At 33.0% G+C, this 19,391-nt stretch overlaps 2 protein-coding genes and 1 long non-coding RNA gene across 4 annotated transcripts in view; all 3 read left to right on the forward strand.

Moving 5' to 3' along the window:
* The first annotated feature begins 1,374 nt into the window (after positions 1-1,374).
* LOC139497488 (uncharacterized) lies at positions 1,375-2,106 on the forward strand. The gene has a single exon (XM_071285716.1). It carries the CDS (start codon positions 1,375-1,377, stop codon positions 2,104-2,106), a length of 732 nt encoding a protein of 243 aa, XP_071141817.1.
* Positions 2,107-5,545: 3,439 nt separating this feature from the next.
* LOC139497973 (phosphatidylserine synthase 1-like) overlaps positions 5,546-19,391 on the forward strand; it is a 40,269-nt gene continuing 26,423 nt past the window's right edge. The window contains exon 1 of one of the 2 annotated variants that reach the window (XM_071286228.1): positions 5,546-5,722. In XM_071286228.1, coding sequence (XP_071142329.1) covers positions 5,556-5,722 — 167 coding nt within the window. In that variant the 5' untranslated portion in view covers positions 5,546-5,555. The remainder of the gene's footprint in view (positions 5,723-19,391) is intronic. The other variant, XM_071286227.1, reaches the window with a different exon arrangement.
* LOC139497917 (uncharacterized) lies at positions 10,747-11,843 on the forward strand. Its single transcript, XR_011657767.1, has 2 exons — positions 10,747-10,978; positions 11,723-11,843. It is a non-coding gene; the product is annotated as an uncharacterized lncRNA (long non-coding RNA).

Below are 19,391 nucleotides of genomic sequence, written 5' to 3' on the forward strand. Positions count from 1 at the left end.
ATGCCACCAATGGAGAAACTTTCGCAACCTGAGGTGGGCGCAGCTGGTCCCTAAATAAAAATGTGTGGCGAAACCGGACATCATACATGCAAAACATGCTTAACTCCAAAACGTATAAATGAACTCAGATTTAAAAAAAAACACACAAGACTAAGAAAGGCGAAAGGCTTAAAACTTGGGACAAGCGCAAAAATACGGCTTTGTGAAACAATTTTTGTGAGATCTCAACCCTCCCCCTATACCTCTAGCCAATGTAGAATAAAGAAACACACGTACAATACGCACAGTAAAACTCAATTCAAACAATGATACATAAATTATCAAAGGACTACTAGCAGTAACTGACATGCCAGCTACATACCTCAATGAAACTGATTGAAAGAGTACGTCTTCATCGTATGAATATCAAACACCTGCATATAGTTTTTATACCCCCGCTTTGAAAAAAGGGGGTATACTGTTTTACCTCTGTCTGTCCTTCCTTCCATCCATCAATCCATCCGTCAGTCCGTCAGTCCGTCCGTCAGTCCGTCCGTCAGTCCGTCCGTCCCATGAATATTTTTCGTCGCATTTTTGTCAGGAACTACAATTCAAGGATTTCTGAAATTTGGTTTCAGGGTTTATATAAGTCAGCTATACTGTGTGATGCATTTTCAGATTCATCACTCGACAACTTATTTTGCTAGATCATAGTTATCATAGCTATATCAAATAATTTTTTATGCACAGAACTCAAAGAACTAGACACAGGATGTGAAATGATATGGGTAGAACTATTGATATCAAATGCACGTAAATGTTATATAGGTGCTTATTATCGACCTCAGCCAGATGATGATACATCTTATGATTTACTAAATGAATCCATAAGCAGAATAAACGCAAACTCAAAGTCAGCCATAATTATTGGTGGGGACTTTTATTTAGGAAACATCAATTGGGAAACAACAAGCGTCATCCCTGGAAAAGCAAACCCAAAACAACATCAACAACTCTTAGATATGATAAATGACCATTCATTAGCACAAGTTGTAAGCATACCAACTCGAAATCACAAAATTTTAGATCTTGTGTTAACAAATTATCCAGCCATCATTGAAAAAACTGAAACCATGCCACCATTAGGGGAGGCAGACCATGATATTGTATATATAGAATGTTTACTTTCATTAAAAAGATGCCAAACCAAGCCACGTAAAGTATACAAATATAAAAATGCAAAATGGCAAAATATAAAAGAGAATATAGATGAAATATATCAGAAGATCGTATATAAAATAAACTCATCATAGAAAAAGATAGTGAACAAACACTCTTTGGTTAATATTTAAAAACTCATTACAAAACACTATCACTGAGAACATACCACAGAAAATGATGAGAAACAGCAAAAATTTACCATGGATAACAGACAGTATTAGACGACAAATGAAAAAGTATAAGAAAAGATATCAAAAGTACAAATTGAAAGGCAAGGGGAAACTAGAACAACTCAAAAAATTAAAACATGATATACAAAAACAACAAAGAACATCTTATTGGAATTATATTGAAAATATGATATGTGGTATACCAGTTGATGACAACCCTACTACTATATCAAAGAGCTTCCCAAAAAATCTGTTCAGTTATATAAAAACACAAAAGTCTGAAAGCTCTAATATACCACCACTCCGAAAAGAGGGCTCACTTACATCTGACTCAAAAGCGAAAGCTAACATTTTAAATGAACAGTTCAAAAAAGCATTCACACCTGTAACAGATGACCCAATACCAGATAAGGGCGTCATTAAACATCCACAAATGCCTGATATTAAAATACAACAACAGGGCATAGAAAAACTTCTAAATAATATTAATATCAACAAAGCAGCTGGGCCTGATCTCATCCATGGAAAAATTTTAAAAGAGTGTAAATCATCCATCACTCCCACCTTAACAATCATATTCCAATCATCACTGAACTCTGGAAAGATCCCAGATGACTGGCGTCACGCAAGTGTATGTCCAGCATTAAAAAAAAGGCGACAAACACGATCCTATAAACTATCGCCCAATATCATTGACTTGCATCTGCTGCAAACTATTAGAACATGTTGTAGCTAGTAGTATAATGAAACATCTGGAAAAAAATAAAATATTGTATGATTTACAACATGGTTTTCGATCCTCCCGCTCCTGTGAAACTCAGCTAATATCATTTATTCAAGATCTTGCATATTCAAATAATAAAAACATTCAAATAGACATCATAATAACGGATTTTGCAAAAGCATTTGATAAAGTTTCACATCACCACCTTATGTATAAAATTGGATTTCTACGGTATAAATTGCAATGCATATCATTGGATTCAAGCTTTCTTAACAAACAGAACACAAACTGTAGTCCTTGAAGGTGAAATATCAAATAAAATTCCTGTAACATCTGGGGTACCCCAAGGCACAGTACTTGGCCCAATTTTATTTTTAATCTTTATTAACGATTTGGCAGAATATATTGAACATAGCACATTAAGATTGTTTGCAGATGTTATATTTTATAGGGAAATTAAAAAAACAGATGACGCATATAAATTACAGTCTGACTTAGAAGCGGCTGGCAGGTGGGAGCAGGACTGGCTCATGCATTTTCATCCTGATAAGTGCAACATTCTCAGTGTAACTCAAAAACGCAAACCTTTAGACTTCACTTATAAATTACACAATCACTCTCTAGAAAAAGTTGACTCTACAAAATATTTAGGCCTAACTCTTCAATCAAATTGAAAATGGGACAAACATATAGATAACATGACATCAAAAGCAAATCAGTCCCTTGGATTTATTCGTAGAAACCTAAAAATAGCCTCACCAAAAGTTAAAGCACATGCATATAAAGCTCTTGTCCGACCAAAATTAAAGTACTGCTCAACAATCTGGGATCCACATCAAAAACAGCAAATTACACAAATCGAAAAAGTTCAGAGAAGAGCAGCACGCTTCTCATGCAACCGCTTCCATAACACCAGCTCAGTTACGGAAATAAGTCAGTTGACAGACCTAAATTGGTACCCACTCGAAATTAGGTGTTTACGTTACAGACTTGTTTTTTTTTACAAAATTATTCATGAAATTGTTGCAGTCCCTACACATAACCTTTTGATCCCACTAGACAATAGAACCAGACATAGCAATCCGCACTCATTTAGGCAAATACAAACATCTAAAGACGGTTATAAATATTCATTTTATCCACGAACAATTATAAATTGGAACTATCTGCCACAACAAATAGTATCATGCAGTACAGTAGAGGGATTTAAGAGTATGATCACAGAATCTGCTCTCATCCCCATATTCTACCCCTAACTATTCTGTTATCAAATGTATATAGTTTTATCAAAATTTATTTTTCGAATGTTCATACGTTTTTTTTTTGTTTTTTTTATTTTTTTATTTTTGATAATTCCTTGCTACAATGTAATTTTTTATAATCGACGCCCGGCGAATAATCTTCAATAATTGAAGGATCGCTAGAATCTTAAAGAAAAAAGAAACTTCCTGTTTACCGAACACTTGTATGATTTTACACATAAAGTCCGTCCGTCCCATGAATATTTTTCGTCACATTTTTCTCAGGAACTACAATACAAGGATTTCTGAAATTTGGTTTCAGGGTTAATATAACACATGTATAAATCAGCTATACCGTGTGAATTGTTTTTAGATTCATCACTCCACAACTGTTTAGGGGATGACCATTTGATATTCGGAGGGGGGGGGGGCAGGAGGATTTGTTTTTGATCGGTTATTTATTTTTGTAAACTAAGAGGACAGATTATTCATTTTCTGCACTATTGTAGCAAGATTTTTCATTTTCATTAAAGCAAGGGACAGATTATTCATTTTCAAACTATATTTAAGATATTCAAAAACATAAAATTTTTGAATAATTTGTTTATTAAAAATATTACATGTATAGTCAAGTCTTTGTGTACCATTCAATCAGAATTAATTATCATCCTCTGCAAATATTAATCTTTTATTTTCCCAACTGCATTTACATGTATTGTATACATACTTAGTATTAAAGTTTGGTTGTAACTAGCCTCTTTTAAAAGTATAGGCAAACATATTTCGCCACTGAAGGCCCAAGAAGCTATAGAACAAATGATGCAAAATCATGCTCTTTTAATAGGTGTTTCCCAGACCCTTTCTTAATCTGAAAATGCAAGTTTTGTTTTAATATTTTTTTCCCTATTTTTTGGTCTCAAAGCAAAATGTATAAATAAACTCATCATAGATACCAGGACTAAATTTAGTATATACGCCAGACGCGCGTTTCGTCTACAAAAGACTCATCAGTGACTTTCGAATCCAAAAAAGTTAAATTCAGTGTAAGACTTAGTTTCTAGGGACAACATCAAAAGACCAATGTTGCATGATAAAGCAAAAATGGAAATCACATAGTTAAGTCTGTGGCTGCTGGTTTTTTTTTTTAAACTCATGATCAAGTTCATTAAGAAATTACTAGATTACAAAAGGAATGCAACACTAACAGAATAAAGAAGGGCAATCAATGAACAAAAGACAAATAATTAAGAAACATTGATCCCGAATAATCAGGCCTACGTCTGAGGGAAAACAGAACTTGCTTCTTGCAAGGCACTCGCCGTGAACACAATTTGATATGGAGACAAGCGTTTGGTCTGAAATTACCTACATTTTACATGAGGCATTTGCCTCAATGTAGTTATGGCCCTGTTAAAATAAAAGTGAGGTAAGGTTTCCTGAGACAATATACCTCAAGTTAAATGAAACCAATTTTCAGACATTTCAAGTATATTTAAATAATATTAATACTTTTATTATTATTTTTGGGGAAAAGATGAATTTATGAAAAATCTGGTGCCATCTCAGACTGTCGATTAGACCTGCTGAGTTATTTATTTTCTATACAATGCAAGTCAGGTAATTTATTTTCAAACTACCACAGAACAAACCATTTATTTTTGTGATTATCAAGGCTGAGTTATTTATTTTCAAAATTTCGCAGTTTCACTTGTTTTAATTGCTTTGACTCGAAGATCTTTGTAATACAGTGTCCCAACAATTTAAAATAGTATTAGTGAACCGAGAAGATAAATATGGTAAAAAAAACAAATTGGTCCGAATTGTCTTTCAAACTGGTCATAGTTGTCTTTTAAATTGATCCATAGTTTAAAAAGTTTTAAATAAGTCCGAGTTGTCTTTCAAACTGGTCATAGTTGTCTTTTAAATTGATCCATAGTTTAAAAAGTTTTAAATTAGTCCGAGTTTTTCTGGTCCGAGTTGTCTTTGGGCCGAGTGTTCCTGATTTCTTTCTTGTGTAGTTGTACTTTAATTTATTCTCATGTGGTCTATTCATTTATTTTGGGTCTTGTATCTTTTTAATACAATTATAGATAATTTAAATCCCGAATGAATCGAACTTCCTGATATTATAAAACCACCTTTTTTCTTTTGTTTGGCCTATCTTAAAAACAACACTTAAGTTACCTCCCTTACTAAAACTCTTTATTATTCTTATGCAACATGGCGAGCGGCGATGATGACCTTCCTCTTGATGAAGAACAAGAACATTTTAGGATAATTAATGAGAAATCTGTGGATGATATTACATTGGCATTTTTCTACAAACCACATACTATAACTTTATTGACAGTTTCAGTGTTAGGATTGCTGTACGCGGCCTTTACGAGGTAAGAAGTCGTGCGTCGGCTGCTTCGTCTCATACATCGATTTTGTAAACAGTGAAACACGTGTGTTTATCATGTTATGGTGTGATGTGAATCACAAGTTTTTTCTCTCTCTTTTCATGAGTGCGCCTAAATACTGAGATATATGATAAAATTGAATTAAACATACAGCTTTGTACATGAGGTCATGATGACATTCGTTCAAAATATTTACATAAGGGTGAATGTAAAAGGGGAGGGGTCAAGTGGGGACGAACGACTATAAATCATTTTTGGAATTTTGGGGATAATGAATTATTTTTCAATGTATACGGAAGTCTGATATAAAATCATGCCTTTAGATTATAAAAAAAAAATATGTTAAACATATTATAATTTATAAATATAAAATAAATGCAAGCAGTCCAAATAATGTCAATGATTAGACAATGTTGTCTTCTTAGAATGACTTTTAATATAATATTTATAGTTATTGCCATAGGAAAAATGAAACATCAAGACATCATTATTATTTGAACTAGATTTCGGTCAAAAATCAGTTGTTTATACTGCAAGAAAAACTTCCTCAGTTGATAAAAAACCACAGCATTAATTTAAGTGTTCTTGTTGATCATTGCATGTAAATACTTATATTAAGAAATGAGTAAATATACCAGCATATTGAAACTACTGCTGAATAAACCATAGTGTGAGGGTATGGCACACACTCATTAACAATAAATTGTTTCTATCAGAAAAAAAGTAATTTTTAACATGATTAAAAGTAGTATTCACTTAAGATTTCACTCTTAAGATGATATTGCTTATTTTTAATAAATAAGCAGAAGATTTCACTTTTTATTATCTATATCTTTAAAGCCTAAAAAAAATAAAGTATAGAACTAAAGGAGTTAATTATAAGCAATTTCTGTGTTTGAAATTGTAACAAATGGGAGATAACTCTTCATCAATGAAATAATTTAACCCTTTCCTCCATAATGACGCCTGTGTAGTACCTCAGTTGAAATGCTTTGACTACAAAATGTCTGCATCAGACCTAATAAAATTTGTATCCAATATGAAAAGGATATTCATTAGAATATCTGACTTCAATTTATTTGATGAAATATTTGTTTTTGCAATGCATGAATTCTTTAAACCTGAGGATTTTATTTTATAGAAAAAAATCCTATGCAAATCAAGCATGTAAAAAAAATATGTTGTTAGGCTATTTATCAGTTTTTCCATGAAGTACATGTAAACAAATATTAATCAAATCGAAAGATTTAAAAGATTTAAAATTTCTAACAGCAATTATTTCCTATACAATATATCATTGCTACATGTATCATATTCATGTATCAATTAGAGCATTTAAAATTTATAAATGGTCCAATTTGAGGCAATACTTGTACATGTGTAACATTAAATAATGTTTTGAATAAAATATTGTAGGCTAGACAAATATTCAAAGAAAATATTGTTCACACAATATTTTACAATGCATGTAAGATAGTGTTGGTGTCCAGTGTACAATATTTCAATATGAAATTAAAATAAAATAAGTAACCATTTCTATGAAACTTTGACATGTTTTTTTGGAAAAAAATTTCACTGTGAAGTGCTGTACCTAAGGCCAAATAAAAATATATGTGTGGTTCCAGTAACCCTACCGTCCCTACTTTTTCTTTTATTGTCATTTTCCATTAAGCACTGTTAAAGTCAGAATGTTGCTTCCATAGACTCAATGTAAAAAAAAAACATTAAATAAAAAAAAATCCCTACCTACCTACCCTAACTTTTTTTCAAGTGTAACTGGAACCACACATACTTTTTTATTTGGCCTAACAATATTTTTTCACTGAATTTCTGTCCATAATGATATTTCCTAAAAAAAATAAATGACTACCCTGATGAACCATACATAAACATGAACATTGTTTACGTCTTGAAATTGTAAAAGTATTTTTGAAATCTTTGGAAAATTGTTCTTAAAAAGTCTGACTTACATAGTGAAACTTTTTAATATTTATGATTGAAATTCAAATATTTTGCAAGGCAATAATTTTCCAAGTATACATTCTATGTTCCTATGATCAGGATTAGAAGTTTATGTATTAAATTTTAGAACAACTCGCCTCTTTTAATTTTTTACACGACTGCAAAAAAAATTTTGGGATCATATAATGGTATGATGTCATCTGCGTCATCTGAAGACACATTTGGTGTCCAGACAATAACTTTAGTTTAAGTGAATGGATCTCTATGAAATTTATTAAGAAGGTTCAATACCACAATAGGAAGGGTGGGATTAATTTTGGGGATGATGGTCCCAACTGTTTTCGAATTAGGGGCCCAAAACAAGCATTTTTCTACTTTCGGGATATTTACTTGTGTATAAGTTTTTCAATTGCTCTGAAATTGTACCACAATGTTTAATACCACAAGTAGAAGGTTTGGATTCATATTGGGGGTTATGGTGCCAACAGTTTAGGTATTAATATAAGGGCCAAAAAGGGGGCCAAAAACTAGCATTTTTGTAGTTTCTGGACAATAACTTGTGTGTAAATGTATGGATCTCTCTTACATTGTACCACAAGGTTTCATATTTCAAAAGGAAGGCTGGGATTGAGTTTAGGGGTAATTGACCAATTCATGCAGGAATTAGGGGCTAAAAAAGGGCCAAAAACAAGCATTTTACTATAGTTTCCAGGCAAAAACTTGTGTTTAAGAATATGGATCTCTGTGAAATTACTCTACAATCATATACTACAAAGGAAAGGCTGGGTTTGAGTTTGGGGGGTAATTGCTCCAAGGGGGGATTCTAAAAATTGGGGGGTTCCAATTTTTTAAGGGGTTCAGAATTGTTTTTCAAAATTTTCAAGAAGAATCTTTAATTGTACAGTATCGTTCAATAGATTTGTAAGATCTTGACATTTTTTTTGTGTCAGAAACCTATACTATATAAAAAAGAAGAAGTGGTATGATTGCCAATGAGACAACTATCCACTAAAGACCAAAATTACACAGACATTAACAACTATAGGTCACTGTACGGCCTTCAACAATGAGCAAAGCCCATACCGCTTAGTCAGCTATAATAGGCCCCGATAAGACAACATTTGTAAAACATGTCAAAAATTTGATCACATTTCAAATTCAGACAGAATCAAGCTTGAATATTGTGTCCAAATTTGCCACAACTTTTCGTATCAGACTGTGCTCAGCGAAGAATTTTATTTTTAAATAGACCTATATATAACTCGAATAATTACAGCGCCCCCTTACGGTCATTGTCCTCCAGAATGGAGTGATCGAAGTGATCGTAATATAACGACTGGATTATTCAGGTTAACCTATATAGGGAAATGTTGTGGACTTAGACAGTGTGTAACCAAACATTTCCATAAAGAGGAGTACATGTATGGTAAAGCATCAGGGGCGAATCCAGCCATTTCAAAAAGGGGGGGGGGGGTCCCAACCCAGGATAAAGGAGGGTTCCAACTAAATGTCCCCATTCAAATGCATTGATCGTCCAAAAAAAAGGGGGGGTTCCAACCCCCAGAACACCCCTCTGGATCCGCCACGGGGCATTGAAAAGAAGAAAAAGTATGCAATACAACTATTTTTTTACAAGGCCTAGTGATACACACATTTTCAATAGCTGAAACCCATCTTTTTGATAGACCTTCCTGTTGACAGATATATATATATGATTTTATATGTACTGGGTACATGTAGACTGATTTCTTCTGATAAACTTTATCCTAATGAGAAAATTAGGAAGTCAAGATGAGCTGATTACTTACACAGATTTAACCAGCTATAAACTGTATACTAAATAGCTTTCACATTGACATTTTTATTGAATTGAAACAATATGATTAATACTGCATTATTAAACAGAGTGTTAAACAACATGACATGAGACCACACACCCATATTTTGCATAATTTTTTTTAATGTTTTTTTTTATACAAAGTATTTAGACTATAAGGAAATTTTACATGTCATAGGTGACATATATATGTGTAATCTAATTTCTTTGGGTCAATTATTATGTCATACATGTACATGTAAGTTATATCATTTAGATTTGATTTATCTTTCAGGCCAAATAACATAATATGTGTTTTTAACTTTCTCCTACATCTTTGAAAAAAGATAGGTAGCTATAGAAAGACAGATTTTTTTACTTTGAGTCTATGGGAGAGAAATTTTGACTTAACTGTGCTTATTGAAAAATGACCCAAAAAACTTTAAGGTAGTCTATTTCTGACTTAAAATATAGGGTAGGTAGGGACATAGGAAACACACATATTTTTTTTATTTGGCCTCTGTTAAATAGGCAAAAAAAAAAAAATATTTTGAGGTTTTACTGTAAACATGGTAAATTCATGCAGACTTTTTTTATGAAAGTACAAAAATAAGAGATTAATTTATATTGCAATTAAATGTAAATGAAAATGTGATTTCTTATTATTGCTATACTCACCCACTTAAATGACCAACACTATTCCCATTAATAAAAACTTGCAATATTTCTGAATTAACAATATTATAAGTTATATGGTTCGCTACTGACCCCCTACGGATCCATAGAGGGTTAGTAAAATCCATAGGGGGTGAGGCCATAGGCCGAGTCCCCTATGGATTTTATTCACCCTCTATGGATCCGTAGGGGGTCAGTTAATAAGTTAACCGTATAACGAATTTATCGCACGCTAGACTTTTTCTGCGGCGCTTTGTTGAAAAATAAACAATGAAACACAACATTAATAGATGATTTCACCATTAACGCGTCATGGACCCCCAATGAAATTTACTAACCCCCTACAGTCTCATAGGGGGTCACCATGTGACGGCGTTAAACCAATCACAACGTAATATTTTACCTGCTGTGCGATAATTAATTATACATGTAGGATAAATATTAGAAAAGTTTAATTCATTTGCTGTGGATTCAATTATTTTCATGGGAACCAATTTTGTTGATTATCATGATTATATATCAAAAAGATTGTTTCTACTTCTAGCAGTCTGGGAATTCATGGCAAGCCATAACTCTACAATGTTATGGTAACCCATAACCTTTCAATGTTTTGAGATACCAACACCTAATCCTCTTTCATTTTATTACGGTGACGTCTTCATTGTCGCTTTCGATATATCCCGGATCTCAAACCGTTACCTCACCGAAGTCGGTATTTTGTTTACATTGACATCCGGGTCACTGTGTAAAAATGGACGAACAACAACCTTCGACATCGCATTCAAGGGGTACGTAAATACGCCGACTGCGGCAATATTATATGTTACACATGAATGAACTTGCATGTAGTGTTATACAAATGATTAATTTACATTTTGCAATACTCAAATACGCAATTACGCTTTTATTTAAAGAAATTACGCTTTTCCAAACTCGTTCAAAAAACAAAATATATACGAAAGTTATGGTTAACCCTAACTTTTTTCACCTGAATGGTTACGGTTTACCAAAACAAAAGAAAGGTTACGGATATCCGTAACTTTAATAGGGAGCAGTTGTTTATTTCATTGAACAAGCTGAACGAATAATTGACAAAATGATTGATACCCATAACAGATAAAGGCAGTTCTTGCAATGAAAAAAAGGGGGGTTGCCAACATGTAAATAAAAATGAAATACAGCTCATGTTATATATCCATGGTATCTTGAAGAAGAGTAAAATTTCAAAGATATACTGGAGAACAGAAAAAGTTCAGACTAATAGTATTTTATTAGTTTTTAATTTTATTACTGTTAATTTTAGAATAAAATAGCCCTAGATAGACATCTTCATATATATAGCCTGGCATATTGCTCTCTTAACACGGTCAGCCATTTATCGTCCCCTTCTGACAGACTATCATCGTTATAATTTGTTTCAAAACTTTAAAGAGGAGGGGATGTACATGCTTTAGGCAACGTGAATTGTTCTCTATTAAAGGAATGTGCAAGAAGTTTATATATGAATATAAGATTATTTTTCTTTCTTTCAGAAGCATGGCACAGCAAGAAAAAGATATAAAGACACTACAAGACATTCCAAGTGATTTTGAATAAGACAATTGATTGACTTTTTCAATGTATTCTTAAATAAATCAAATAATTGATGTAAAATGGTGTTTTGTTCTCATTTAAGCCAATTATCAATGATTATTGACTTAAAATTTACCCCTTTTAGAAGTGTAACGTTTTAGTTTAGAAAGAGAAGTTGTATTGAAAAATCTGAATTTGGGACACAAGTTTTAGTCAATGTAATTTCAACTTATAATGTGTATAATGTTTGCATAATGTCCAATGGCAAATATGGCATGCATGTTCAGGTTGACATATGCATGTGTATAAGATAGGTAATAAAAGTTGAGAGTTAAAAACTAAACATTATACCATTGTGGTAGGAATGTGGGCTTTCTTGCGCTGTCTGTTGTCTGTCCACCTATATTTGTCGATTTTGTCCAACAAATATTTTCATTACTGTTTTTCCCAAAACTGCTGATCAAGATGAGTTTATATTTGATAAGCTGCTTGATAGTGATAAACTGTGATGTGTGAACATTTTTGTATCTGGCACCTGTTTCCTGTTTGCTTATACATTGCATTTCAAAATGTTGAATATTCTCAAATTTTTCATTACTTTTATTAGTAATGCTGCTGAACATAATGACTTAATATTTGGTAAGTGGCTTGACCATGATGAGTTGTGTCTGCTATTTTGGATTAGTAAAAATTGATATTTCTTGTTTTTAGATTCTTTGAATTGTGAATTTTCATATGCTTAGCAAAACAACTGATTTATTCTTGTTTGTATATAGAATGAATCACTGTGTATAAATTAAACTAATGATTTGTTACTAAAAAAAGCAGGAAACTCAATCAAAAGTACAGAAATTTTTATATTGATATGATCTATATATCAATCAAAAACATCTAAAAACATTTTGAAAACATTTTTATGGCACAGTCTCACTTGAAAGAAAACAAGTCGATTTTTTTGTGATATTTTCATGACTTTAGACACAACATTTTAATAACATTTTAAAGATGTTTTGTGTTTGCTGGGTTTATACTCCAATCAAATTTTATAGGTCTAAAATTGAGAAGGGAAATGGGGAATGTGTCAAAGAGACAACAACCCGACCAAATAAAAAACAACAGCAGAGGGTCACCAACAGGTCTTCAATGTAGCGAGAAATTCCCGCACCCGGAGGCGTCCTTCAGCTGCTCCCTAAACAAATATATACTAGTCCAGTGATAATGAACGCCATACTAACTTCCAAATTTTACACAAGAAACTAAAATTAAAATAATACAAGACTAACAAAGGCTAGAGGCTCCTGACTTGGGACAGGCGCAAAAATGCGGCGGGGTTAAACATGTTTGTGATATCTCAACCCTCCCCCTATACCTCTAACCAATGTAGAAAATTAAACGCATAACAATACGCACATTAAAATGCAGTTCAAGAGAAGTCTGAGTCTGATGTCAGAAGATGTAACCAAAGAAAATAAACAAAATGACAATAATACACAAATAACAACAGACTACTAGCAGTTAACTGACATGCCAGCTCCAGACTTCAATTAAACTGACTGAAAGATTATGATTTCATCATATGAACATCAGGCACAATCCTTCCCGTTAGGGGTTTAGTATCATACCATCATAACATATATGAGAAGAACATAACCCGTGTCATGCCTACAACTGTTTTTAGAATAAATGTGTTTAGTTCCGATGCAAAGACCTTATCAGTGACTCAATATTAACGCCAAAATATGCAATCTTTAATGACTTGACAACAGTATCGTAATTATATCCCTTCTTAATAAGTCTATTCAAAGGTTTTGTAAGTTTCTGAGGTGAATACTGACACCTTTGTGCTTTATAAAGAATATTTCCATAAAAAATTGGATGTGAAATACCTGAACGTATTAGAAGTCTGCATGTTGAGCTATATTTACGAATGATGCACATAGGCGGATCCAGGGGGGGGGGGGGGGCGGCCCCCCCCCATTTCGTGGGAAAAATTTGGTTGATTATATAGGGAATCATTGAAGCATGACTGGAGCGGGCCCCCTCTTAGGTCAGTCAGCGGCCCCCCCCCCCCCTTAGGAAAAGTTCTGGATCCGCCACTGTCTGATGTCTTTATACCGAGGATAAAATTCTAACATTTATATTTTCTCTAATAATTGTATTGTATTCTGATATGGATGACATGATCAGCATGGATCAGGAAGACACGAAATACAGCCTTTTGTTTATGGTATGGACTACCAAAACCTTTTTATGACCGAAGGTTATGGTAAACCCTAACTAGAATGGTAATGGATGCCCATAACCTTATCAAGATAAATGAAAAATAATTTCTCCCACCCTCAAAATGCACAGTTATGGATATCCATAACTATGAAGGTTATGGGTTACCATAACATTGTAGAGTTATGGCTTGCCATGAATTCCCAGACTGTCTAGTGAATATGTTTGATTTCATGGTTTTGACAAACAATGACAAAGTTTGATCAGCATATTTGTAATTTGTTGACCCAGATATTAACATTAAAATGTTGATATTAAGTATGTTGAGAGGGAAAGAAAGTATCCAAACGTGGAAAATATCAGTTGGTCTTAGTCTACATTGGTCTACATTGTATATAAACATGATAAATGTGTAGACAAGAAGAAAAAAACGTCCTCATATTTCTTATTGATTATATCTTATGATATTCTTCCTTAAAGAAATAATACAATTGTTTTTGTTATAACTGTTTTCATGATAAGCAGACTTATTATTTCTTTTATGACAGACTGACACCTGAATATTTAAGCTGCTTATGATTTTCATGTTTACAAAACAGATGGGGAAGTTTATCCCGTTTATGCTTACCTAGTACATGTATTCATTTGTTAAATATTTTATTTTATTCATTAATGAATCAGACAATTTACTCCTATGAGACATGTTTTCTGTATTCTGAAAATGCTAAAGGGGAAGTTTATCCCGTTTATGCTTACCTAGTACATGTATTCATTTGTTAAATATTACATTCTATTCATTAAAATGAGATACACATGCTTCTAGCTTAGTAAGTACATATATTCATATGTTAAATATTACATTTTATTCATTAATTGATCGAACAATTATAACTCCCAGGAGATGCATTTGATGTATTCCGAAACACTCTTTTCTCCCAACACCTTATATGTGATGGCTGGGATAATTGAACTGGGTCGATTCTTTGTTTGTCTATAATTGATTTGGTGTATGATTAAGAAAACAGGCATAAATAGATACTTGATAACTCCTCTTAATCATAGTCACAACAGACAGTATTGAATTAAGCTGCCATGGATTTTTGCAAGCTTGTCGATCGCTGCTGATTTTGATACAGAAATGCTATAAAGACTACTTTGTTTTTTAAGGAAAGTTAATATGTTTACATCTTCTGACTTCATCCTTTGGTCTCAGCTGGTAGATACTTGTCTCAATGACAGTCATACCACATCTCTTTTTTTTTAAACCACTGCTTTAAAAAGAGTGGTGTATACTGTTAAAGGTCTGTCTTTCTAATAGTCAGTCCATCCATTCGCCCCATGAATATTTTTTGTTGCATCTTTCTCAGGAAGTACAATAAATCATAAGGATTTCTGAAATTTGGTTTCATGGTTTATATAAGTCATTTACACTGTCATGAATGACTGTATGATGCATTTTTATACGCCCGTCAAAATTTTGACGGGACGTATTATGGTATACAAATGTATGGTGTCTGTCCGTCTGTCCGTCTGTCTGTCCGGCGTTAACATGTCATACTGTAACTTGAGAATGACTTATCTAAATTTCATGAAACTTAATATAGTTGTTTCTTATGATGGTCAAATGATCTGTATACTTTTTGGTGAAAATAAGATTTAAACTTTTTGAGTTACGGCACTTTGTAACTAAAACTGGGGTGTGTTTTTTTTTCCCATGTCGCACCGTATCTCAAAAACTATTCTTGATTATTGCTTAAAACTTTACACACTTCTTAGTTATATTAATCTTAATATCTGTATACTTTTTGGGGATGATTCAAAATTTAATTTTTGAGTTATTGAGTATTTTGTAAAAAAAATAGGGAGGGTTTTTTTACATGTCGCGCTGTATCTCAAAAATGATTTATGATTATTGCTTAAAACTTTACACACTTCTTTTATATTGATCTAAAGATCTGTATACTTTTTGGTGATGATTCAAAATTTCTTTTTTGAGTTATTGAATATTTTGTAAAAAAAAGGTTGAGGGGATTTTACATGTCATGCCGTATCTCAAAAACGATTTATGATTATTGCTTAAAACTTTACACACTTCTTTGTTATATTAATCTAAAGATCTGTATACTTTTTGGTTTGATTCAAAATTTTATTTTAGTGATATTTAGTTGTTTTTTTTTTTAAAGGGTGGGGGGGGGGTGGGGGGTTTCACATGTCCCACCGTGTCTCAAAAACAATAGATGGTTATTGCTTAAAACTTTCTCAGAAACTATTTATGATTATTGCATAAAACTTCCACACAAGACGTCGGGCGTATCATGTGCTCATGGCGCAGCTGTTTATTTAGATTCATCACTCAACTTTACACTTACATATTTTTACACTTTGAAAATTATCCAGTTGCAGTTGGGGTAGTTACAAGAAGGGCTTTGTTCCCAAATTCCAGAGAAAATAAATTGACAAATCCAGAATTCCTGCAATGGAAATAATGTGTCCTTTCTGGAGTATTGCTCTAGAGGAGGAGCTTTTAATTCATCTGTTTGATGATGAGGTTACTTTCCTTTTTGTTTTTTCCCAGGAGTTTGGTATTTTTTTTTACTTGACTTTGATTGGAAATTCCAGGATCTTAATAAGAAGAAGAATTCAATTTCAAACCTTCTTTATGATTTTGCTAAAGGTATTGAGAAATGATTAAAGTTTTGATTTAACATAGTCTCAACTTACAAATGAATACCTAAAAATAAGCAAACAATTTTTAAGGCTATCATTTGGTATATTAGAATTATCAATTCCTGGCAAAAGTTGTTGTCCTACAATTTGGTGGATAGGGATTAAAGAGCCATGCAACAATCTTGCACTGTTCTTTCCTAAATTAAATGTGTGAGATCCCAGGCTCCTGGCCTTGCCCCCATCTAAGAGTGACAATTGGGTGGTTGGGAATCAAAGAGCAGTAACACAATATTGCACAGTCCTCTCCTCATATAAATGTGTGAGATCCCAGGCCTCTTGCCTTGCCCCCATCTGAGAGTGACAATTGGGTGGTTGGGAATCAAAGAGCAGTAACACAATATTGCACAGTCCTCTCCTCATATAAATGTGTGAGATCCCAGGCCTCTTGCCTTGCCCCCATCTGAGAGTGACAATTGGGTGGGTGGGAATCAAAGAGCAGTAACACAATATTGCACAGTCCTCTCCTCATATAAATGTGTGAGATCCCAGGCCTCTTGCCTTGCCCCCATCTGAGAGTGACAATTGGGTGGTTGGGAATCAAAGAGCAGTAACACAATATTGCACAGTCCTCTCCTCATATAAATGTGTGAGATCCCAGGCCTCTTGCCTTGTCCCCATCTAAAAGTGACAATTGGGTGGTTGGGAATCAAAGAGCAGTAGCACAAAATTGTACTCCCTCCTCTCCTTCTCTGTTACCAATTTGATTGTTAGAGGTCCATTGCGTTGCCCAATCCCCCTTTCCACTTCTTTGTATAAATTTGTAAGATGTAGCAAGCATATTCCAGTCTTATTGTGACAATTGACAAGACACACATGACCAGATAATTATCCTCTTCAGAGAGTTTCTACAGAAAGATATTTTCTTCTTCATTTAATTGATTTTTATGGGAACAATAGGATATTTTTCTGACAGCTTGTACCAAGGCCATGTCAAATGATTTATTTGGTAATTAGACTCATTTTATGGATGCTTTCATTGCTGGGTGGTGTTAGGTCATGATAGTTCAATTATTTGTGAATCTTTTGTATATGTTAATGGAGTTGCATGTAAGCTATGGAAATTGTGAATGTTTTAGCTTAGGCCATGGTATTTCAGTTTAAAATAGAATAGTTTTGATTGATTATTCTGTACAAAAGGATATTCATTGTTGAATGTTGGAAGTTTTTTTTAGAGAGTTTGATTTTATTTTCCTTTTATAAATTAATACTTTCCTTAACTGGACTTTTCTTTTAATTACTGTTCATAAGCAGTAAAAATTGGAAGATAACTGTCCAAAGATTGAAGACCATATACATATTGTAACATCTTAAAATTAATTTGTAATAGTTAAAGAAACACTAATAAGCATGATAAGGGAAGAATAAATTGTAAATAAAAAAACACAAAAGTTATACCACAATCAGGAAATTTATTTGTCAAGTTTGTTAGTACACAATATTTTCCTTGTTTGAGTTCTAAGAAAAGTATAGTACTAGACATGCTAGACTTGGGCTAATTAAACATTTAAGTTGATGGCACTTCCTTCACAATTTAGTAACCTTATAGCATTTTTAGGCCAACCCATTCCAAGTGTTACGACTGCAGACACTAATAGTCACAAACTATATATATATATTCATATCTATAATACACACTTACATTTAAAACAGTTTCATTCTGATATATCCTTCTTGGAGAATATCTTGTTCAACAAGAACTTCTTCTATAGATATAACTGCCATGACTGCACACAATTTGCAATTTTTTTATTTTATATGTTTATAGGAATTAAGTTTGGTATTAATTTTTGCTGAACTAGAACACATTTTCCTAAGGAGCAGATGAAGCCCACCCCAAGGTGCCAGATTTTCCCTCTGTGTGAAAGAACTAATGATGGTCTAGATCTGTTATAACTTTATATGATGATAATCTGTGTCCCTTGATGAACACATTCTTCATTTTTAGCTCACCTGACCTAAAAGGTCAAGTGAGCTTTTCTCATCACTTGGCCTCCTTCGTCCGTAAACTTTTACAAAAATCTTCTTCTCTGAAACTACTGGGCAAAATTTAGCCAAACTTGGCCACAATTATCATTGGGGTATCTTGTTTAAAAAATGTGTGATGTGACCCGGCCAACCAACCAAGATGGCCACCATGGCTAAAAATAGAACATAGGGGTAAAATGTAGATTTTGGCTCATATCTCTGAAACCAAATCATTTAGAGCAAATCTGACGAAGTTAAATTGTTTATAAGGTCAAGATCTCTCTGCCTTGAAATTGTCAGACAAATTGGACAACCTGTTGTTGGGTGGCTGTAATTTTAAGGAAATTTTGCAGTTTATGGTCATTATCTTCAATATTATTATAGATGGAGATAAACTGTAAACAGCAATAATGTTCATCAAAGTAAGATCTACAAATACTTAGTCAAACATTTTGTCAATTGACCCCTTAGGGGGTTATTGCCCTTTACAGTCAATTTTTAACAATTTCATAAATTGTAGATTTCTACAAAAATTTTCAACTGTAATTACTTTTCCAAGTTCATTATAGAATTTTACAGCAAGAATGTTCAGTAAAATAAGATCACCATCACCAAAACACAATTTTGTCATGAATTTATCATTTATCATGTTTAATGTGCACATAGACCAAGGTGAGCGACACACGCTCTTGAAGGCTTCTAGTTTTTTTTTGTTAG

The sequence above is a fragment of the Mytilus edulis genome, chromosome 12 (assembly GCF_963676685.1).
Source record: "Mytilus edulis chromosome 12, xbMytEdul2.2, whole genome shotgun sequence".
In the NCBI taxonomy this organism is placed as follows: Eukaryota; Metazoa; Mollusca; class Bivalvia; order Mytilida; family Mytilidae; genus Mytilus; species Mytilus edulis.